Source organism: Stenella coeruleoalba, assembly GCF_951394435.1.
Source record: "Stenella coeruleoalba genome assembly, chromosome: 3".
NCBI classification, from domain to species: Eukaryota; Metazoa; Chordata; class Mammalia; order Artiodactyla; family Delphinidae; genus Stenella; species Stenella coeruleoalba.
In genome coordinates, this window is record NC_137148.1 from 171,855,486 (window position 1) to 171,878,636 (window position 23,151).

At 57.0% G+C, this 23,151-nt stretch overlaps 1 protein-coding gene across 5 annotated transcripts in view; it reads left to right on the plus strand.

The window, feature by feature from the left end:
* Positions 1 to 23,151, plus strand: part of NFIC (nuclear factor I C) — a 68,038-nt gene that overhangs the window by 14,731 nt on the left and 30,156 nt on the right. For all 5 annotated transcript variants that reach the window (XM_079915929.1, XM_079915932.1, XM_079915931.1 and 2 more), the window contains exon 2: positions 1,690 to 2,221. In XM_079915929.1, coding sequence (XP_079772055.1) covers positions 1,690 to 2,221 — 532 coding nt within the window. The remainder of the gene's footprint in view (positions 1 to 1,689; positions 2,222 to 23,151) is intronic.

Below are 23,151 nucleotides of genomic sequence, written 5' to 3' on the forward strand. Positions count from 1 at the left end.
AGGGAGATTGTAAGCAACGGAAATCGTCTTTACAGCAACAACAATGTCGATAATAATAATAATAGCATAACAGGCTTTTGAGAGCTGGGCGGATAATGAGATTCACATGCTAGGAAAAGACATCGCTCCCATTCAAGAAGCCCAGTACAGCCCCCAGGCAAGAGCGGGGAGGGGGGACCGAAAGTTTCTCTTCTCTGTCTTCTTTTCTCCTTGAATTTCTCATCCCTTGAGGCTGAGAAACCAGGTCCTGGATGTTATGCAGACTCAGTTTCCCTTGCTGAAAAATGGCGAGAAGGAGACAGCCCCCTCCCACCCCTGTAGAAGGGGATGGGGGCCTCCCGTGGCCCCACGTTATTCTCTGAGGGGCCAGATGACGGCTGCCGTTGTCTTCGTGGGGAAGTCAGATGGGTGTGGGTTCCTGTCTCAGCTCTGCCCCTCATGATTGGGTCCCCTCTTGGGGTCTGTTTCTTCATCCACCAAATGGGTGTTGTGGCCACCCAGCCACATTCAGGCAGAGGGAGGGGGATGTTGAAGTCACAGCTCTGGCCAGGTCGCTGAGCCTCCCAGGCCTCGGTTTTTCCATCTGTGGAATAGGTCTATGGGGGACAGGGTAGGGGGAACTGGCCCCCAGGGGCCTCTCTCTCCAGCTCTAAACCTCCCTGGCTGAGCTCCCCTTTCCCTGGTGCGTTCTGCTCTCTTGCCTCCTTGGGCCTCAGCTCTCCCCACCCCTATTATGGGTCTATCTATGCAGGAACCGTGCCCCCCGCCCCTTCCATCAGCCCCTGACATCCAGGTGGCCCATCTTGGCCTGTGGACCTCAGCCAGTCCTGTCTGTACATCTGGGCTGTAGGAATGACGTCTCGTCCTCATTTTTTTCATCACTGCCAAGAGCCGGTTGAGGCAGCCCTTGGACCCCTGTCTGGTGTCGGCTTCCTCTGCTGAGCAGTAGGTCTGACAGACGAGCCCCAAATGACCCTCTGAGCCTAGTTGCTCCTGGCATCGTGAGCATCCAGTGCGTGCTCAGCCCTGCTCTGGACATTTGAGCTCACACTCTAGTTCAGTGGTTTGCAAACTACAGTCACAGGGCCCAGTGCCCACCGTCTGTCTTTATAAATAAAGTTTTATTGGAACACTGCCATGCCCATCCCTTACATCTCCTCTGTGGCCAGTCTTGCACTACAGTGCAGCGTGGAGCAGTTGAAACAGACACGAAAATACTCACTATCCGGTTCTTTATGGTACTTTTAAAGTTTGCTGACCACAGTTCTAGAAGGCAGAGAATGGATCTGTGCCACCAGCATTCCACCATCCTCAGTTTTCCCCATCTGTACAAAGGGTCCCCATCAGCCTCCACCTGGGACCCCCAGCTTGTCCTGTCTGTACATTGGGGTTCAAGACAGTCCTCCATGAACGGCTGCCTTCGTCTGTGCCTCCCACGTGGTCCAAGCCTCAGTTTCCCCATCTGGGCAATGGGTTCTCAAACGACCCAGTGAACCTCTGCTGGGTCCCCACTGGCCTCCACTTTTTTCCCCAGGACGTGGAGGGATCTGCAGCAGCCCCCTGCACACCTCTGCCTGGCCCTCCTTCTAGCGGGTCTGCCTGGGGCCCCTGCGGCCTCATTCTTACGGGCGGGGCAGTGGGTCCACGGCCCCCAGCGCCTCCTGACCTCTGGTCTTTCCCGCCCCGCAGGATGAGTTCCACCCGTTCATCGAGGCGCTGTTGCCTCACGTGCGCGCCTTCGCCTACACCTGGTTCAACCTGCAGGCGCGGAAGCGCAAGTACTTCAAGAAGCACGAGAAGCGGATGTCGAAGGACGAGGAGCGCGCGGTGAAGGACGAGCTGCTGGGCGAGAAGGCCGAGGTCAAGCAGAAATGGGCGTCGCGGCTGCTGGCCAAGCTGCGCAAGGACATCCGGCCCGAGTGCCGCGAGGACTTCGTGCTGGCCATCACCGGCAAGAAGGCGCCGGGCTGCGTGCTCTCCAACCCCGACCAGAAGGGCAAGATGCGTCGCATCGACTGCCTGCGCCAGGCCGACAAGGTGTGGCGGCTGGACCTGGTCATGGTCATCCTCTTCAAGGGCATCCCGCTGGAGAGCACCGACGGCGAGCGCCTGGTCAAGGCGGCGCAGTGCGGCCACCCGGTGCTCTGCGTGCAGCCACACCACATCGGCGTGGCAGTCAAGGAGCTCGACCTCTACCTGGCCTACTTCGTGCGCGAGCGAGGTGAGGCGGGGCTTGCGCGTGCACGCGGATCTGGAGGCCGAAAGGGGGTGCGTTGGAAGGTCGTCGAGGGGGGGAGGTGGGCGCACGCAAAGGTAGGAGGCAGGAGGCGGGCCTTAAAGTCCGAGGGCGGGGACAGTTGCAGTGGGAGGATCTGAGCCCTGTGAAGGGCCAAGGGGAAGAGGTATGGTTCAGGGGGAGTCTGGGGTCGGGGGCAGGTGCGTCCTGGAGCTGTGAAGGTAGAGGCAGGCCCTGACCTTGGGGGGTCAGGGGTCCAAGGGGGGTGTCAGGTGTCAGGAGGTGAGACCCTGTCCCAGGAGGTCTGTTGGCAACAGTGGTGAGGATAAGCCAGTGACGGACACGCGGGGGACAATCTTATCCCTCCTGGGAAAGCTGGAGGAGAGCTGGGGTTGCACTTTGTGACTGATGATTGATCGACTCTTGGACTTCCCCCAGAGACCTGACAGGTCCCATATTTCGGCCGAGTGGGAAGCTGGGGCGCTGTGTGACTTTGGCTAGGTCACCAGTCTCTCTGGTCTCCAGCGGCCCCCACTCTGGCCCTTCGAGCTGGGTGTTTGCTGGCTCTGTGGTCAGATGGCCCACATGGAGACTAGCAGGGTTTGCGAGGATGGGGAAATCCACGGCAGCTTCCCAGAGGAGGGGACTCCACTGAGCTGAGCTCTGCAGAACGACTGGGCAGTGATGAGAGTGGGGATATCCCAGGAGGTCAGCCGCCTAAACAGAGATGTGGAGGTCAAGGGCAGGCCCTGGCTGGGAGGGCAGTGGGGTCTGTTGCCCCGCTGTTCCTGGTGGTGTGGCCAGTGGAGCCGTCAAATGGAGGGTATCAGCATCCTTACCTGGATTGGGCCTGGGGAGACTCGCCGAGATCGTGTGTGTGTGTGTGTGTGTGTGTGTGTGTGTGTGTGTGTGTGTGTGTGTAGCGCGTTGGACTCTGGCCTGCCACGTGGTGGATGGCAGCTGTGACTGTCTTCATGCGGATGGAATCAGGTGTGCCCGGAGACCCTAACAGGCACATGTCCCATGCCCCACCGTGCCCACCCAGGCTGGTACACACGTGGGTGCGAACCCGCACACACCCGGGGCTGCCTGAACGTGTCAGGTGGGTGCACTCGGGCTGCAAACCCAGCCCTAAGCCCCCGTAGACCCCACGGGAGCCCGTGTGATCACAACCAGAAATGATGGCGGAAGGCTGGGGGAGGGGTGGTGAGAAGAGCGCGAACTCCGGGGCTGGACTGCCCAGATTCCGAACGCAGCCCTGCCATGTGGTGTGCTGGCTGTGTGACTTTGCCTCAGGCCCCGTCCTCTGCCTCAGTTTCCTCCTCTGTACAGTGGGGGTAACAACCATGCCAACTCTTAGCGATGCTGTGAGGATTCCATGAGGTCTCCTGGTCTCCACTGTGTGTGGGAGGGAGAGCTGGGGCAGATTTTCCCAGTCTTGACCTTGACCCCATCTGCCCCTCCCCCGCCCCCACCAATTAGCACTAAACGCAGGGGGCCAGAGGCAGAGGGGTAGACTAGGTGACTGTTTGCTGCGGGCCGGATTGGGGGTGTGGGCAGGGGCAGCCGTGGGGGCTGCAGTGCCCATTACCATGCAGGTCCTGGTCTCTCTCACCGCATCCATCCTCCTCCTCCACGCTGAGCTGATAAAATGTTGAAGCGAGTTTTCTGCCAGCGTCAGCACAATCTCCGGGCGCCTCCCCTCCCCCATCGGCCCCCGCCCCCCTCAGCTCAGCAGGCAGACCAGGCCTCCGGGCCTCCCCAGACACCTTCGCATCCGACTGCCATGCCTTTGCTGGTCAGCATCCTCACGTGAGGGCCGGGGAAGGTCAAGGCTGCTGCGCCCTCCCGTGCAGGCTCCGTCATCCCAGGGGACCACTGCTGCTCAGACAGGCCCCAGCTGACCCGGCTTCAGCTGGCTGGGAGTGAGGGTCGGGCGGGAGGGCCGGGCCGGGAACCCACTCCCAGCTCAGCTGCCTGCCTAAGGGCCGGGTGATCCTAAACAAGTCACTTAATCTCTCTGTGCCTGCTTTCTTTGATTTTAAAATGGGATGCTCAGAAATAGCTGGCCGGTAGGAATGTTGTGTTCTCGTGGTAAGCGTTCAACAAATAACCCCCATGCTGTCCTGAACACAGGTACCAGGCACAGGACTAGGGCTTTGTGGACCGTTGTTATCAACGTTATCATCCTCATTAGGATTGTGATTTCCCGCCTCCATGCCTTTGCCCATGCTGTTCCCTCTGCTTGGAATGCCTTTCCCGTCTGGAAGACTCCTACTTATGCTTCAAAACCCCAACTCCCAGCTCCACTTTCTCTCCATCAGGCATTTTTTCTGAGGATTTAGCAATTCTTTTCCATTCTCATGGCAACCTTGCAAGGCAGGGATCATTGTACCCATTTTACAGATGAGGAAACCAAAACCCAAAGGAGATAACTGCCCGGCGCAAGGTCACACAGCTAGGAAAGGGCAGAGTTAGGGTTTGGACGTGGGCGGGTTCTGTTGCTGACACCCCTGCTAGCCTTCTACGCTCGGTGGCAGAAGGGGATGGAAGTACATCACAGTGTAGGGTGTGGGTATCCAGGCATCGTGGCTGGACCACCTCCGGGCTGGGTGTGTGTTCTAGGCTCCTACCAGCTAGGGCCTCCTCCGGGGTTCCCAGGCCGAGGCTGGCCCCCAGAACCCCCTGTTGAGCTTCAGCTTCCACAGCAGGACCCCCGTCTTCATCTGGGCCAGAGTTATGTCTCTCTTCTCAGCCAGGTAGTCATCTGACCTCAGAGACAACTGGTCACCTCCCTCCTCTCACCTGGTGGGTCCCAGGGCTGCAGGGGGTCCAGGCCAAGGCCAGAGTGCGGTGTCCGCTCAAATCAGCCCTGCTAGGAGGCCATGGGATTGATGGGGAGTGGGGGAAATGGGCCTCAGTTGGCTTCTGAGGGCGGGTGTCACAGGGTGGATGGTGGGACAGGCACCCGCCATTCGGCTGAAAAGGAGGTACCACCTCTAGCGTCAGAAGCGGGGCCTTGGAGCCGAGAGAATGACAGTGAGAGAGAGAGACAGAGAGACCCAGAGACATGGGGAGACACAGAGAGACCCACAGACGCGTCATACACTTGGCCCTTCCCTGTCCCAAGACAAGGGGACAAAGTCCAGCTCCCCCCACGGCCTCCGTCCTTATCTCTCCCAGGGGGTGTCAGGCAGACTGCTGGAGCTGCACCCCAAAGGGGAATCCCAGGCCTCCATCCTTGGGTTTATTTTGGAGGAGAGAAGGGTGGGCACGAGCCGCGAGGAGGTCCCTTTAGCGCTGGGGCTGCCAGGCTGATCAGAGCCCAGGGCACCGCCTGGGGCCGAACTTGGCAGCTTCAGGCATCCATCTGGCACCGTTGTGGACACAGGGGCCTGATTCCAGGGGTGGACTCCGTGTGTGCCCTGGGGGTGGGCTAGGGGACAGCTGGGGGGCCGTGATGAGGGGGAGACGTGAGCTCCACCTTGGGACATTGGGGCTGCCCGCTCAATGTGTGCACTTTAGGGGGAGGGATGTGTGCAGTTAAGCAGGGCATGGGCAACCTGACAATTCTCAGTTAAATTAATACAAACCTAAGGACAGGGAGGGGTGAGGAGAGGGAGGGCGGGGCAGGCACTCTGGCCAGGGAGGGCCTGAAAGAAGTGAGGGAGCTGCAGAGGGATGTGAGTGAGAGTGTGCGGGGCAGTGGGGGCGGGCACAGTCAGTGCAAAGGCCCTGGGGCTGGAATGGCCCAGAGCACAGGTGCTAGTTGGGGAGGTGAGGCCCTGTGCCTGGTGTTGGGGAGGCCGGGAGCGGGTGAGCCGGCTCTCCTCTCTCCTGCCTCCCATTTGAGAAGGAGTCTGGAGAAAGCAGGGCCCAGAGAGGGAAGCCGCCTGCCCAGCCCCGAAGCCCAGCCAGGCCTCCCCGCCCCCTCTGGCGGCCTGAGAAACCTGAGGCGCGGGCGGGCACCGTGCCAGGGCGGGAGGGGGAGGGGCTGCCAGGCCCGCCCGCTCCGGCAGCTGCCAGCCCGCCCCGAGCCCCGCCAGCCCAGATGGTGCCCATCTGCTGACGCTGCCGTGGGCTGGCCTCCCGTTCCCGCCTCCTGTTCCCGCCTTGTTTGGTGCCAACCTCCCGGAAGGGCGCTGTGGGCAGGGGCTGGCTTGGGAAGCTTGCAGCTGCTAGAGGAGCTGCCCAGGGTGCCCAGGGAGGGGTCAGGAGGACCTGGGGGCAGGGGTCCCCGTCGCCTCCTGGATGGACCTGGGAAACAATAATAACAACAGAGATAATAGTAACAGCAAAAACATCGTGTGCCCGATGCTGAGCCCATCCTATATCTGGTTTCATTCTCTCCACCACTCTGGGAAGGAGGGACTATTGCCTTCTCCCCTGTTTCAGATAAGGAAACAGTCCCAGAGATGGTCAGCGACTTGCCCAAGGTCACACAGCTCCTAAGAGGTAGGGCGAAATTAGAACCCACAGATCCTGACTCCTTGAAACCATTAAAGGAAAAACCCTAAAAACCGCTTTTCAGGTTATCAGATGGAACCCACACCTTCCTAGTTGTACAGATCATGAAAAGAGCTGGCCCGGAATACACAGTGAACAAATTAATGAATATCAGTGAACGTTCCCGAAGTGCCTACCGTGCCCAAGGCTGGGGGCTGGGGTCTCCATAAAGCACACCCTGGGCTCGGATGGCAGGAGAAAGGGTCTGGAGCAAGGGGGCCTGGATCAGTCTCAGCTCTGCTCCTGGCTTGCTGTGTGACTTAGGGCAGAGCTCTGCCCTCTCTGGTCTGGGGTTGGAGGAGAGCTGAGGCCAGGAAGGTAAGGCCTTGTGGGGCCACAGAGAAAAACAAGCCAGACCCTGACTGAGGGTCCTGCCGTCTCCTCCAACCCCTGTTAATCTTCATCCCAACACTGGCCGTGTGCTGGGGAGACAGAGGGCGGATGTGGACAGGAGGGCGTGTAAGGGCACCCGTTGGCTTGTGTAATGGATACAGTTTGTGTCCACACGTGCTCCAGGCTGTGTGAGGTGCATTTCCCTCTCCGCGCCTTAGTTTTTCCATCTGGAAAGTGGAGAAAATAAGAACTACGTCCACTGCATTGATGATTGGAGTGATCCCCGGACAGCATACAGGAGGCCCTGGATAAACGCTCAGTCCCTTCCCGGATCCTCTTCCCAGCCCCAGGTGGCAAAGGGGAAGAACCTCGGTGCATCTAGTGAACCAGCAGGGGCACCTGTGACCCAGGATGGGCCCCCCCCACTGGAAGCCACCTCTCCAGGTGTCTGGGTGGCGGAGGGGTGAGGGGCTCTTGGCAGCCTGGACTCCCCCGGGGCTGAGCAGCCAGGTGGACCAGCCGTCTGTCTGTGCAGAGGAGGTGGCTGCCCGGGTTGAGGTCCAGACACCAGCTGACGATGTATTTATAGCGGCCGCAGGAGGCCTCTGGGCTCCTGGTTACTGGTGCTGAGGGAGCCGCTAACCCAGCAGGTGGGAGCCCAGTGTCCGGAAGAGGTAGGGGCACGATCTGTAGCCAGATGGCCCAGGTTCAAATCCCGCCACTCGTGAGCTGTGTGACCTTGGGCAGGTGACGTCACTGCTCTGGGCCTCAGTTTCCTTTCCTCTGAAATGGGCATGATGCAGATGGGGCCTGCTTCACCGGGCTGGGTAGGATTAAATGAGTTAATGCGTGAAGAGTGCTAGGACAGGGCCTGGCACACAGTAAAGTGCTCAAACATGATTTGCTGCCTTAAAAAGGAAGACGATTCTGACACCTGCTACACCATGGATGGACCCGGAGAACATGATGCTCAGTGAGAGAATCCAGACACAAAAGGACAAATACTGTTTAATTCCACTCACAGGAGGTCCCTAGAGAGTCACAACCACAGAGACAGGAAGTCGATGGTGGGGGCCAGGGGCTGGGGGAGGGGCTGGGGAGTCCACGTTTCATGGAGACAGAGTTTCAGTTTGGGAAGATGAGAAAGTTCTGGAGATGGATGGTGGGGATGGTCGCTGGACAGTGTGAATGTGCTTAATGGCACTGAAGTGCACACTTAAAAATGGTTAAAATGGCAAAGTTTATGCTACTGATATTTAAAAAATTATTTGTTGTTGATAATAATTTGCAAATCAACTAGACTTCCATTTAAAAATTCAAAAAAATGATAAAAATAATTAATAGTACATCGTCTATTATATTGCAATGATAAATAATAAAAATAAAATCAGTGATGGTAATATAATCCTAGGAATTATTATCAGCGCCTTTATTATCATGATCGTTCCTTTGTTTCTAGTCCCAGCTCTGCCCTCTGGCCAGCTGGGCAACCTTAGGCAAGTTAGTGCCCATCTCTGTGCTTCTGTTTCTTCATCTGCAAATGGAGCATAGGGAGTGTCCAGCGATTGGAGTTAAGGTCGTATCTGTGAGAAAGGAACCTCTTAGCACGATGAGTGCTCAGATATATTTGGAGTTCTTTCCTGGGTAGCCGGAGTAGGTCCTCCCTCCCCCATGGACACCCCTGCATGGGCGCCCAGCTTGCACGCCTGCACCTGCCAAGGCAGGGCTGCAGAGGCTCCTGAGGGCCCGAGAGGTGCGGAGCCCTCAGAAAATGGGAGGCATCTCGGTGCACCTGTGGCGGCCACCCCGGCGTGGCGGGGCTGCAGTTGCCACCCTGGCCCTGTGCCCAGCGAGCCAAGGGGAGGCTGAGGGCAGCTAGGGACATCTCCGGCCCCCCCCCCTTCCGCAGACAGCTGCCAGGCCGGCCCCTCTCCCTCCAGCTGGGTGTGGGCAGGAAGTCACAGATGGTCAGAGTCCGTGAGGGACAAGGGAGGGGGCATGTGGGAACACTGGATGTCTTGTCCAGATCAGGAAACTGAGGCCCAGAGAGGGGCGGGGCATTGCCCAGGGTGGCCCAGTAAGGGCCCTTCCTCTGGTCCATTCTGTCCCATCTTCTGTCCCGGGCTGACTTGGATGGGTGCCAGGATGGGGGACCCGGGTACTTCAGGGTAAATGGCTTGCAAATGGGAAAGGGGTTTCAAGGCCTGGGGCGGCGGTGGGGTGGGTGGGTGGTGGTGCTCTAGACTGCCAGAGATGAGGTCTGCTCTAGATCCTCCAAGGGACAAGTTCTGGAATTTCCAAGGCCTGAGTTCTAGACGCTTCAGAGCTGGGATCTTTACCATCTGACAATTCTAGAATTCTCCCTCTGGGTCTAGAGCAGCACAATTCAGTAGAAATACAACTCGTGCCATACAGATAATTTTTCTGGTATCCACACTTAAAAGTATAAACCTACAGGGGAAATTAATTTTAACAGCCTATTCTGTTTAACCCAGGACATCCAAAATATTGTCATTTCGACACATAATCAATATGCAAAAATTATTGAGATGTTTCACCTTCTTTTTTGCCCTAAGTCGTTGAGATTCACTGTGTGTTTCGGACCGGCCACATTTCAGGCGCTCAACGCCACACGTGGCCAGTGGATGCCGTGTCAGCACTAGAGCATCTGCGTTCCAGAGGATTCCGAGGCAGATCTCCAGTCTCCCAAGTTGGGTTCTTGAGAATGTGAGGACAGATTCTAAAAGTCCCAAATCAATCATCAATTATCCAAACAAGTATTGGTTTCTTCAGTATCCGAGAAGCCCTTAAGTGTATTCGTGACCATGGACGACGGTTTCCAGAATTCCACTCGTTGGGTTTTCACATGGCCAAGGACAAGCTCTAGAATGTTCTCGAGCTGGGTTCTAGAACATCCAGGGCAGGTTCTAGAATTCTCTGAGGCAGGGATCCAGAAAGTTCAGGTCAGAGTCGAGTAAGCCTGTCCTCAGACCCCGGGTGACTGAGCAGAACATTACAGAAAAGATGCCTACAGAGGGAGAAGGAGGTCGATTTTCATTTTTTCGAGGCTTTTTCCAGACTGGCTGAGTCAGGGGCTGCGTGCTTGGGGGCAGCAAGGTGGATGGGGGCCCTGTTGTGGGAAGAGGTTTGGGAGCAGTTCGTGAGGATACATGACTATAAGAACCTGGGACTAGGGGGGCCCAGGAATAAGAATCAGGACTTTGTTTAATCCCCAGTAAACGTCTGTTATTTATTAGATGTTTGGACATGGAACCCCGCGTGTGTTTCCAGAGGCTCTTGTGGGGCTGTTTTGGGAAAGGGCGCTTAGTAGGTCCTTGCTGGAAGGCAGTGGCTATAGTTGGGGATTGTGACATCTGGCAGGAGGCAGGGGTTGTCTGTCTGTGTTTGGGGTGTTGGGGTGCGTTTATGGGGGAACTGCAGGCATACTGAGGGCTTACTAAATTAAATTCTCAGTAAATGTCAGGAATTGTTAGTACCATTTCGTTTCACCTTAATTCCACAAAGGTAGAGATTATCATGAACCGCCTTTATCACATGGGAAAATTGAGAACCAGAGAGGTTAAGACACCAACCTGAGGTCACACAGCCAAAAGGTAGCATCTGGATTCAAACCCAGGTCTGAGGGCAGATCTGAGGGCCTACAACGGTCCCCTGGGAAGGGGCTGTTTGGAGTGTGTCAGGGACCTCCCCCAGAATGTCCCAGGATCCCTCCTTTGGGCCTAGAGGATTTTGGTGCTGGTGAGTGGATGCCAGGTTCAGCTGGATCAAGGAGCACCTTTGGGGGCTGCAGCCTGGCCGGGACCCGGTGAGGGGGGTGGCTAGCCTCAAACCCTCGACATGGGGAAACCAGGAAGGTGAGAGATGCGGCCAAGGTCACGTGTTCCCTTTCGGTCTCTGTCTCTGGATCTCTTTTTCCATCTCTTTGTCTCTCTCAGCCCCTGTCTCTGCCCAGCCCCAGTCTCTCCTGGTCTAGGCCAGTCTCCTCCCCTCACCGCCTCCGGGCAGCCTGTGGGCTGCCCGGAGGCGGCAACAGCAGCTGAATGGGCCCCTTGTTCCTGACCACACCCTCCCCTTAGGGTCACCCCGGGACGAGCTCCGGCAGCCTGCTGTCTTAAAGAGCCAGCGCCCAGAGAGAGGGGAAAAGAGGGGGCCGCTTCACTCCCAAGCCCCACCCCCCAGCCTCCCAAGGATGGAGGAACTGAAGCGCATACATGCTGGGGAGCACCGCACCTGGACATCCCAGCCCCGTGTGAACAGGCGGTTGTCCTGGGGCTGTGTGTGCATGGTGGGGCTTGGGTTTCATCTGGGACAAATTCCTTCTCCTGTCTTGGCCACTGTTGTTTCCCCATCTGTATCTGCAGCTCCTTGTGCCCACCCGGGGTGGGGGGGGTCGTTGGGCAGAGACAATAGTATCTGGGCCAGGTTTGGTACACAGTCGGCGTTCTTCTGTGCCCATCGTGCAATTATGTAGCCCCATTTTACGGAGGAGCTGAGCGGTAAGGCTCTGGCTGAGGCTACGCAGCCCAGATTTCACCCAACTCTGCCAGCTCCACCCTCCGCTCGGGGCTGTGAAGCTTCACGTTGCTCGCTTGCCGTCTCTGGGCCTCAGTCTCCCCTTCGGAGCAATGGGAACCGCTCCCGCCCACTTTCAGGCTAGAAGCCTTTCACTTCTCCCACCCCGAGGATGCCGTGGCTGGGAGTTCCGGGCATCCCCCAGATAGGAGCCAACCAGAGGACCTCGAACGGGGCTGCACCCGGTAGCCACTCTGCGAGGCCTCGGCGCTCCTGTGCCCCAGGCCGGCCCCACAGACAGCCTGGGACAGGTTGCTGCCGGATGGACAAGCCTGTTCCCTTCTTCCTTATGTAACCAGGTTATGCAAGGGCAGCTGGCCTGCTTACATAAGGGGAGGCCGGGCCAGCCCCAGCTGGGGAGGGGGAAGCTCTTAAAGGGGCTGGTGTCTCCCGAGTCTCCCCTCCAGGGCCCTGTGCCAACCCACGGAGGGGAGCCTTATAAACTCTGGCCGATTCCGTACTCATCAGCGCCATCATTGCCATCATTATTATTATTGCTGTTGATGTTGTTTATCGTCACTGTTCTTTCCCAGGAGGCACAAAGCCCACACTCTGCTTCTGACCCTCGGCTAGTCCCTTTTCTCCCTGAGCCTTAGTTTCCCCATCTGGGCCCAGGTGGGTGGTGTCAGTGAAGGAAGGCAGTGGGGCGTAACGGGGGTGCTGGCCCCACCACCTGCTCGCTGTGTGACCTCAGGCAAATGGCGATCCTCTCTGGGCCTCGGTTTCCCCATCTGTAAACTATGCTTGCCTCTCTGGGTTACTGAGGGGGAAATGAATTCAGACATGCGAAGGGTTAAGATGGCATCGAGCACACACTCAGCCGGTACAACTTCTTGGTAGTCAATAAATATTTATTAAGCGCTTACTGTGTGCCAAGCCCTGTACTGCGAACAAGACAGACAAAAATCCAGGCCTTGCGGGGCTCACAGTCTGGTGGGGGAGATGGACAAAAAACAAGTTCGTGATAAGGGCTACTGAGAAAAAGAAAGAAAGGCAAGGAATAGAGAGTGGTGGGCTATTTGGGGAGGGACTGTCTGAGGACTTGACATTTGAGCTGAGACCTGAGCGTGAAGAGGAAGCAGTTGTGTGAAGAAGTGGGGAAGGGCACCTTAGGCAGAGGGCACAGCCTATGCAAAGGCCCTGGGGCAGGACCTGGTGTGTTGGAGGAACAGCCAGGTGGCCCTAGCGGCTGGAGCAGAGTGAGGGAGGGGGAGAGAGGGATGAGGGGAGGGCAGGGAGGGGACTTGGGCTTTTACACCTAGGGAGGTGGGAGCCCTGCAGGGCTGTGGGCAGAGGAGGGGCGGGGCCTGACTCAGGTGCTCACAGGCGCCCTCTGGCCACTGTGGGGAGGACAGACTGTGGAGGGTGAGGGTGGGAGTTGAGAGACCAGGGCTGAGGCCACCGCACTGGTTCAGGCTTAGGCGGGCGACAGTGGGGGCCAGCCAGGCAGAGGCTGATTCCAGAAGCGTGAGAATTCAGTGGCAGTGGTCAGCCTGGGTGGAGCAGGACAGTGCACGTTGGTCACCTGGATTACGGGGCCCCTTCGGAGGCTGGCGCTGGCCCCCTTGCCTCCTGCTTGGACTTAGGCAGGGAAAGGAGGGGCGGGCAAGCGCAGGGCCATGGGTCACACCCAGGGCCCCTCCTGGAGTCAGGACGTCGTTTGCGGGCAAGCTGGGGTAGGGCTCTGGTGCCTGGGTGGCCCGCAGGGCTCTGGGCGGGCTGCGCGGGCAACTGCCGGGTGCCCAGCCCCAAGCTGGGTGTTCCACCTGCATGGCTGCATTGTTCCCGTTTTTATTCCCCATCTCGCCAGGTGAGCTTGGGCTGGCATCTGCCCCGCCCTGCACCTCAGTTTCCTCATCTGTGAAATGGGAATGATCATCTGTAACTGCTCGGTGGGTTCCAGGAGCACTGGTACACAGTAGGTGCCCATTCAGTGATCAGCAGCAATAGTGCAGGAGGCTTGGGAGTGAGGGAGCCCCCCGGCATGGGAGGCAGGCATGTGGAGACCCACGATACTCACCGAGGTGGGCCACAGGGCAACTAACTGAGTCCCCGTGACTGAGCCCCTGTTTTGTCCCTGCAAAATGGGACCACCGTCACAGAACCCCTGTGACACCTGGTCAAAGGCCAGCACAGAAAGGCATGTAGGCTGCTATCACACTGTCCCAGCCCCGTGTGACACCTGGGGAAACTGAGGTCCAGAGAGAATGGGGGTGCTTAGCCTACAGTCACACAGCCAGTCGGGCAAGGAGATGCCCCTGGAACAGATGGCCTGGCTTCAAGCCATTCAGAGGGCCTCAGTTTCCAAATCCGTGAAATAGGCACACTGCGGGGGTCAGTAGGAATTACTGGACACCCAGGAAGAGGTTGCAAGGATTTATCTGGCTAGTCTAGACACCTTCTCCCTGGGGTACTGGCATGACCTATGGGGGGGAGGTCTTTGGTCTCCCCCCATCCCCCTAACCCAGTTCCCCTTAGGTGCTGGCTGAGGAGGAGATTCCTGGAGGCTCCTGGGTTAGCTGGGGCCCTTCTGGCCAAGGAGGGGGCAGTAGGAGCCAAGGCCCCTCTGCCTGGAAACTGCAGCCCTGTCTGGTTGGAGCACGCCTGTCCTCCTCTGCCCTGTAGAAGGGCTGGAGCTGGACAGTCTGGCCCACCCCAGACAGACAGGGCTGTCTGTCTTTGCTGCATACCTACCATGTGCCTGCCTAGCCTCTGCCAGACCCAGACACGTTCAGTGAGGCAGCAGGTGGTGCGGCCAAGTCTCTCTGGTCGAGTCCCAGCTTCGTGCACTTGGCCCAATTGCCTAACCTCCCTGAGGCCTCCTCTGCCCCTCTGTAAATCTGTATGTAGCTCCTGGCAATATAAGCACTCAATAAATGGAAGTTATGATTATTATTATAATTTTCATACACTGTTCTCTCTCCCTACAAGCCCCTTCTGTGCCTGGCAAACTCCTACTCAGACATCAAGGCCCCAGCTCCAATGTCCCCTCCTCCAGGAAGTCCTCCTGGGCCCCCAGGCCAGATTTCTGTTATTTTCTTGGGTTCCTCCTGCCCAGAGGTCCTGCCCTCTGATATCCAGGACCTGGAGCAGTTGGGTGGGCTTCCCAAAAGAGGATTTCTGCTGATCCTCAAAGAATGAAGGGGGCCCGAGGTAGGCAATGCTTAGGTGATATTCTATACCCCGCCCTCTGCCTGTTGTAGAAATCCCTTGTATCACCACTGGTTGGAGTCCACGCCCTTAAACCTAGTCTTTCCCTCTGAATATCCCCCAGTTTTCCCAACATTCCTCAGATCCCTTTGTCTGACAAGCATTTATTTTGCACCTGTTGTATGCCAGGCCCTATCAGGATCATCCCAATTATTCATGCAACAGGCATGTATCGGGTGCTGTGTGCCAGGCTCTGCTGGAATAATCGCACTCGCTTGTCTGCAAACATCTGTCGACTGCCAGCTATGTGTAAGCATTGCTTGAGCACCGACTGCATGCCAGGCTCTGGGAAGAGAGGAAGCCCAGGGGAGGAAAAAAGTCTCCCACTAACCCTCCCTCCAGGCTTGGGCCCTCTAGTCTCCACCCTCCTCCTGCATTCCAGGCAGCGGGTTAAAAATGTGGGCGCTGGAACCAGAGTAACCCGAGTCCCCATCCGCTTGTCCACTCACTGGCGTGAGACCTGGGGCGAGCCCCTTCCCATCTCTGACCCCCTCTGTGAAACGGAGCGCCCAGCAATCTGCTTGCAGCTCGAAACCTACTTTCTGCAGAGAAGGAAACTGAGGTACTAAGCAGGCAGGTTCCCCAGAAACCCCTCCGGGCAACACTGGGAGGGAACCCATCTTAGCCCAGAGAGGGGCAGGGCTGGCCCGAGGGCACATAGCTCCGGTTGGGACCCTGCCCTGCTCTGGAGCCCTCCCCTTGGTGCCCGCCTCCCTGGCCTGGCTGCCAGCCTCCGGCCTTCCCCCCACCCCACCCCCGACTCCCGCGGGGCTGCCGCGTTGGTGACGCAGCCGGAGAAACTTCAGAAGGAAGGGAAGCTGGGAGGGGCCGGGCTCCTCGGCAGACCCTGGCTGGCCGGCCGGGTGCCCCCACCCCGTCCCTGGCAGGGGGGATGCTGCGGGCTTCCGCCGCCTCCATCCACCGCGTGGCCGCAGACGGCTTCCGGGGCCGCGTCCCCTCTTGTGGCCACACGTGAGCGCTTAGCCCGTGGGCACATGTGGCTCCCCGGCTCCCAGCCCCCAACCCGCCCCCCCCCCCCCCCCGGCCGGGCTGCCAGGGAGGCAGGCCGAGGCCTTGGCTTGGCTGCTGGCAAAGCCAAGAATCTGCTCCAAATGTAAACAGCGAGTTATTTTAAGTCTGCCCCCCTCCCCGGGTGGCGCTGACACATTTGACATTGGAGGGGACCGGGAGGGGGGAGGGGGGGCCGAGGTTGCGCGTGTGGGTATTTTTAACCTTGTTTTTCACATCCTTGGTGCCACCCGGAGTCTGGTTTGTGCCGAGCGGCGGCGGTCGTGGGGAGCACGGGGCTCGGGTGGCAGCGGGCGGGCGCCTCCCCCCGCCTGGCACGGCAGCCGCCCTCCTGGCACAAGCGCCTTTAACCCGCGCAGGCCGCCCCAGCCCACCCCCCCAACCATGGCCGCCCCCCCCCCCCCACCCCGGGAGGGGAGCCTGGGCTCCAGGCCCCGCCAGCCCGCTCCTCCCGCGCCTACAAAATGGCCGCCAAGGCCAGAGAAGCATCTGGAAGCCGGGAGGGAGCATTGAGAAAATGGCCGCCAGAGCGCTGATGTCATCGGTGGCGTGGCCGCCAAGAGCGGCCGGGGTGGGACGAGTCCCGGCCTGCAGGCCTCAGAGTGGGCCCCGCGGCCTATGGGGGCCTCCCCGCCGGCTTTTCGGCCCGGACGCCCCCAAACCACCTGTGCCAAAGCCCCCCTGGAGCCCGCGGACGCCCCGAGTTCAGCCCAAGGCCGCGCGCTCACCGCCCGGGCCTGCGCTGGGGCCGGCGGGGGGCGGTGGACGGCCGCTGCCCTGACCCAATGGCCCGAGGTGTCCACCAGTGCCCGGCAGGGCCCGCAGCCAGGCCGCGGAGCAGGCGGGGGCGAGAGCCAGGCCGGGTGGGAAGAAAAAAGAAACTTTTCTTTGAAAGTGATTCCGAAGCAGGTTGGCTGGGGCCCAGGCGGCCGGCGGCAGGGCAGAGGGAGATGGAAAGTGTGGTCCAGACTCGAGGAACGCGGCGGGTCAGGAAGGACAAGGCGGGGGAGGCCCTGGCGGGGGCCGGCGTCCGGGAGGTCACCCCGGCCGTGGCCTTCTGCCTCTCGGCCCTGACGCCTTATCCAGATTTCCCCCGGGGGCGGATGAAGGTCGTGAACGTCTAGCATCTTGCTTTTTTCCCTTGGATTTGTCCAAACAGCCCCTGGAAGAGTATCGCCTGGGGGTTTTAGACCGTGTGTACCAGGATGTGGAGGCTCAGAGAAGGAACGTACTTTTGCTGAGGTCACACAGCATTGGTGAGACTGACATCCAGTTCTCGTGATTGCTGGCCTTGGGAGCCTGCGGTCTTGAGCCTGCAGGGGCAGGATGGGGCGTCTCCAGGGAGAGTCAGGGTTTGTACTGGAATTGCTTGAAGCCCAGGGCAATTTCCGTCCTGGTCCTCCTGCTACACTACGAGGGAAGTCCAAGTTCAGTCTAGCCCGAAGCCTTCGTGCTGTGACTCAACTCCTGGCCCTCCTCAAGATGACCGGGAGGAAGCCTTGACGATGAACCTCATGCGGCAGAACTTTGTGTCCGTTTTGTTCGTTGCTGTGTCCCTGGATCCTAGGACAGGGCCTGGTACACAGTTCGTGCTCAATACGTGTGTTAAGTGAAAGAATCATCGTTTCCCCTTATGCTTGGGTTTGCACAGACAGTCATATGGGATGGGGGTAGAGACTCAGGACACAAAACAGGTTGTAACATAGGTGGACATACGCGGGAATCCCTTGTCACACTTCTTAGAAGGGATACGAGGACGTGAAACCCAGATTTCCAGAGCGTCAAGCCCAGGTCCTGTGGACACATAATCCCCCCCCTCCCTTGGTCTCTTGGGCAAGAGAGGGAGCTAGACCAGGCAGGCATTTGCAGGAAAGGCATTCCAGGCAGGGAACAGCATGTGCAAAGGCCCTGGGGCAGGACTCTGCCTGGCATGTTGGAGGAACAGTGAGGAGGCCCGTGTGGCTGGAACAGAGTGAGTCAGTGGGAGAGAGGGAGGAGGGGAGGGCAGGGAGGGGACGGGGCAGGTCGTGCAGGGCCTTGGGGAGGACTTGCGACTTTCATACATTTAAAGACCCAGACTCAGTCCAGTGTGATGAGAGCTAGGACAAGGTTTGCACAAGGGGCCAGGGGAGGGTGTTCCAGAGAAGGAGACGTTACAACCGGGCTTGGAGAGATGGTTGGAGTTTGCCTGAGAGCGAGAGGGGCAGGGAAGGTTCATGGCAAGAGCGAGAAGGATGAAGGCCAGGGTCGCGTGTACGGTATGGCCTTCCAGGACAGAGAAAGTTGAACCTCAGCTGGCGATGTTTAAAAATGGCTGGTGACACTGGGGAGCTGGGAATTCCAGGGCCTGACTTTGGGTCTCTCTCTAGCTGGCTGGCGTTGGGAGGCGGACGTGGCAGCAAGGCAGAGCCAGCTACATTTGGAAGCCCGCTGAGGTTGGAAGAGAAATCCTGCGGGCGAGCTCACTGTGGCAGCCGAGGCGGGCCCAGCGGACGCACCGCTGGGCCCCAGTGGGAACCCTAGGCTCTCCCGTATCCCGCCAGGTTTAAACAAGTGCGATGATGGTATCAGCAAGTCCTGTCCTTTGTAAATCCCAAAGATAAATTAAATATGACCCCTCCGTACACCCCAGGCCATCACCCTGGGCCAGGCTGTTATGCCCACCGGGATGTTTGCCCACCCCTCCCTGTGGACTTCCAGCCTCTGAGAGTCCAGAATTCACTCAGCAGCCAGACTTTTTTAATATGTGTGTGTGTGCGTGTGTGTGTGCGTGCGCGCGCGCACGCGTGCACACTTTATTATAGTAAAATATATATAATATAAAATCCACCATCTTAACCACTTGTAAGCGCACAGCTCGGTGGCTTTAAGCACATTCACACTGTCATGCAACCATCCCCACCGTCCATCCCTAGAACTTTCTCATCGTCCCAAACTGAAACTCTGTCCCCATGAAACACTCCCCAGGCCCTGGCCCCCACCATCTACTTCCTGTCTCTATGGATTTGAGTCCTCTAGGGACCTCCTGTGAGTGGAATCAGTCAGTATTTGTCCTTCTGCGTCTGGTTTATCTCACTGAGCATCATGTCCTCAAGGTTCATCAATGCTGTAGCGAGTGTCAGAATTTCTTGCCTTTTTAAGGCTGAGTAATATTCCACTATAGGGATGGACCACACTTTGTGTATCCGTCACCTGTTGTTGGATATTTGGGGTGTTTCCGCCTTATGGCTACTATGAATCATGCTGCTGTGAACATGGTGGGCAAGTATCTGTTTTCAATTCTTTTGGGCGTATACGTAGGCGTGGGTCACGTTGGTGATTCTATGTTTAACTTTGGAGGGACCGCCAAGCCATTTTCCGCTATGGCTGCACCATTTTACATTCCCGTCAGCCGTGCACGAAGGTTCCAATTTCTCCACACCCTCATCACCAGAGACGTTTTAAAATGTAACGTAGATCATCGCCCTTGAGACTAAAACCCAAGCTTCCCACGCGGCCCGCGGGGCCCCGAGTGGTCTCATGTCTCCCCGCTGTGTGTACGTGCTGGGGCCACGTGCTCTCTCTGTTCCCCAAACATCCCATGTTTGTTCCTGCCCCGGGGCCTTTGCACTTGCTGTGCCATCTGCCCTCAGCTCTCCCCGTGGCTGGCTCCGTCCCATCCCTAGGCCCTTAGAGAGGTTTCTCCTGACTTTTCCGTCAAAAGTCACCTCCCCCACCCCCAGCCACTGTCTGTCCTCTCACCCAGTTTCATTGCCTCGGTGGAACTTAGAACCACCGAAATTATCTCGGGCTCCTTCTGTCGGCTCGTTTCCTGTCTGTCTCCCCCGCCTTGGCTCCCTGCCATTTCCCCAGTGCCTGGCAAGTGGTAGGTGGTCGGTAAACATCTGGGACATGAATGCCGGGGCGGTGCCTGGATCTCCCAGTTAGGAACTGCGGGAGCCTCAGCAACCAGGATGGAGGGAGTTGTCTGGTGCAAAGGGGGCGGGTGCTCTGGGCCGGGAAGGGCTGGACCGGAGGCCACGGCGGCGCCTTTGTCATGGGCTGGGACAGACCAAATTTGGGCTCGTGGCCACGGACAGGAAAGAACAGTTTGTACACTCCGTCAATGGGATCCAGTTTACATTTCTATTGTCGGTATGGTCATGTGTTTGTTTGAGGGAAAGGCCACAGGCGGTGGTGACGTTCAGGCTGCCTGTGAACACCCGGCGGACCCGGGAAGTCGAGAATACTGGTCCCAGGCCAAACCAGGGTGTCACTTGAAACACAGCCGCTGTCCGGGGCTAGTCTCACTTATACTAGCATGAGTGTGGCTAGCTCTGCTTCATGCATCGTGCTGGAGAGCCTTGTGTGTGTATCGGAAAAAAAGACCTTTCAGGAAGGTCCTGGCGTGAGGGGAGAATGTGAGGCACATAGATACAGAAGGAACCGTGTTGTGGGCAGAGGGAACCACATGTGCAAAGGTCCTGGGGCAGGACCAGGCATGGTGTTTTGGAGGAACAGCGAGGAGGCCCATGTGGCTGGAGCGGAGTGAGCGAGGGGGAGAGAGGGAGGAGGGGAGGGCAGGGAGGGGACGGGGCAGGCCGTGTAGGTCCCTGTGGGCCACGGGGAGGACTTGGGCTTTTACCCCCAGGGAAGTGGGAGCCCTGGAGGGCTGTGGGCAGAGGGGGGACAAAGGTCGTTTAACTTCTGAGTTTGGAAAAATGCCGTCACCCAAACAGTATTTATCCCTTTGTGATTGGCCCCTCCCCTCCCGGGGCTCCTCTGATTTCAACCTCACACCCGTATAAAGTAAGGCAACAATGGAGAAAGTCCACTTGACAGACATGGAAGCAACCTAAATGCCCATCAATGGAGGAATGGATAAAGAAGATGTGGTACATATATACAATGGAATATCACTCAGCCATAAAAAAAGAATGAAATGATGCCATTTGTAGCAACATGGATGGAGATTATCGTACTAAGTGAAGGGAGCCAGACAAAGACTAGTATCACACGCTATCACTCACATGTGGAATCTAATTTTAAACATGATGTCAATGAACTTATTTACAAAACAGAAACAGACTCAAAGATCTCAAGAACGAACTTACGGCTACCAAAGGGGAAATGTGGTGGGGAGGGATAAATCAGGAGGTTGGGATTAACATACACATACAACTATGTATAAAAGACTCAGAGGGGAGAGAGGCCCGACTAGTCCCAGGTCACACCCCGGGTTGTGCCAGGGCTGGGGCTTCAGCCCAGGTTTCAGGGTATGACTCCAGCTTCTAAAAGATGCCCCAAGGTCATACGAGTTTGGAACCTGGAGCCTCTTCCTCATGACCCCAGTGCATCTGAAAGACTTTGAAGAGTCCAACAGCTGCCCTGAGAAACCCGCAGCGATGCTCCTGCTTTTTGACCGTGAACCCCATGCTCGGGTGGAGTCGGCAGACACCCCCAAGGCACACCCATAGAAAATCCCCTGCCCGGCAGCGGAGAGCGTGCATTTTGGTTCCGTGGTCCTGCTCTGGCCTGTTCGTGTTTTCCTCGTGCGGTCGGGAATGCATTCTGGGCAGCACAAAGCACCAAGTCGAACGCCTGATCTAAGCAGGGCTGCAGAAAGCCACGTATTCAGGGATGGGCCGTGGGGGATCTGGGGGACAGCGACCAGGTCAGGAAAGAACTCATTAACAGGCAAACGTTTTAAAGCCCGTGATCGACATGATATAAAATTCAAGAAGACATTCAAGAATATTCCCCCCCCTTTTTAAAAATAAATCTTATTGGAGTATAGTTGATTTACAGTGTTGCATTAGTTTCAGGTGTACAGCAAAGTGATTCAGTTATACATATACATATATTCATTCTTTTTCAGATTCTTTACCCATATATAGGTTATTACAGAATATTGAGTACAGTTTCCTGTGCTATACAGTAGGTCCTTGTTGGTTATCTATTTTATACATAGTAGTATGTGTATGTTACTCCCAACCTCCTGATTTATCCCTCCCCACCACATTTCCCCTTTGGTAGCCATAAGTTCGTCCTTGAGATCTTTGAGTCTGTTTCTGTTTTGTAAATAAGTTCATTGATATCATTTTTTAAATTAGATTCCACATGTGAGTGATAGCGTATGATGTTTGTCTTTGGCTCACTTCACTTAGTACGATAATCTCCATCCATGTTGCTACAAATGGCATCATTTCATTCTTTTTTTTACGGCTGAGTGATATTCCATTGTATATATGTACCACATCTTCTTTATCCATTCCTCCACTGATGGGCATTTAGGTTGCTTCCATGTCCTGGCTACTGAATAGTGTTGCAGTGAACACTGGGGTGCATGTATCTTTTCGAATTATGGTTTTCTTGGATATACTTTTGAGAGGAGCAGATAAAGCCTGGTCAGCCCATCAGCTTTCCTTGCTGTATGGCCCTGGGTAACTCACTTACCCTCTCTGGGTAACCCATGGTTGTCAGCCTCGATCAAGGATTGCTGGAGGATGTTAGACAAAACTGTTAAATACGTAGCCTGACATCTGGCGTTCTGTAAGCCGTCTGTGCTTAGCAGTTACCATTATTATTGTTGTTATTGTTATTATTATTATCGTCATCATCATCCCATATCTTCTCACTCTACACCTCAGCTGCCACCTCAGTGAGGTGGAGGTGCTCTGAAATTTCCCTGGCCTGTGCGTCAGGGTCTGGGGCCTCTGCTCCCATGGACAGTAGGATCTGGGGGCTCTGCTTCCATGGGGTGCTTTTCAGCCTAAGTGGAACAGAGATATGCAAACAATTTATCTGCCCCCAGCTGGGGCCTTTATCTGACTGGTCAGACAACAGCGTCCAAACACAGTGGGTCACTCCAAACCACCGATAAGAAAGGAGTCCTGGAGTTGGGGCAGGACCAACTGAGCCCCCTCCAAGGGCCCACTGGACACCTCCTAGTCAAAAGCACAGGACCCGACTGTGAGGCCTTGGGGTGTCTGGGGGTTGATCCCAGGCCCATCGGTGCCACCTGGTGCTGCCTGAGTTTGCATATGTCGCCTGCCTCTCTCTGTGCCTCAGTTTCCCCATCTGGAAAATGGGGATGATAATCGCATATCCCTCTTGGGGGAGTTTCGAAGATCAGATGAGTCAGTGGAGGGGAAACTTGCGGCTCAACATAGTCAAAGGAGTGACTCACCACGTATTAACTATTGGAATGTACCAGTTCACACGGTGTGACCTTGACGACCCTCCCAGGAGCTCCAGTCACAGCC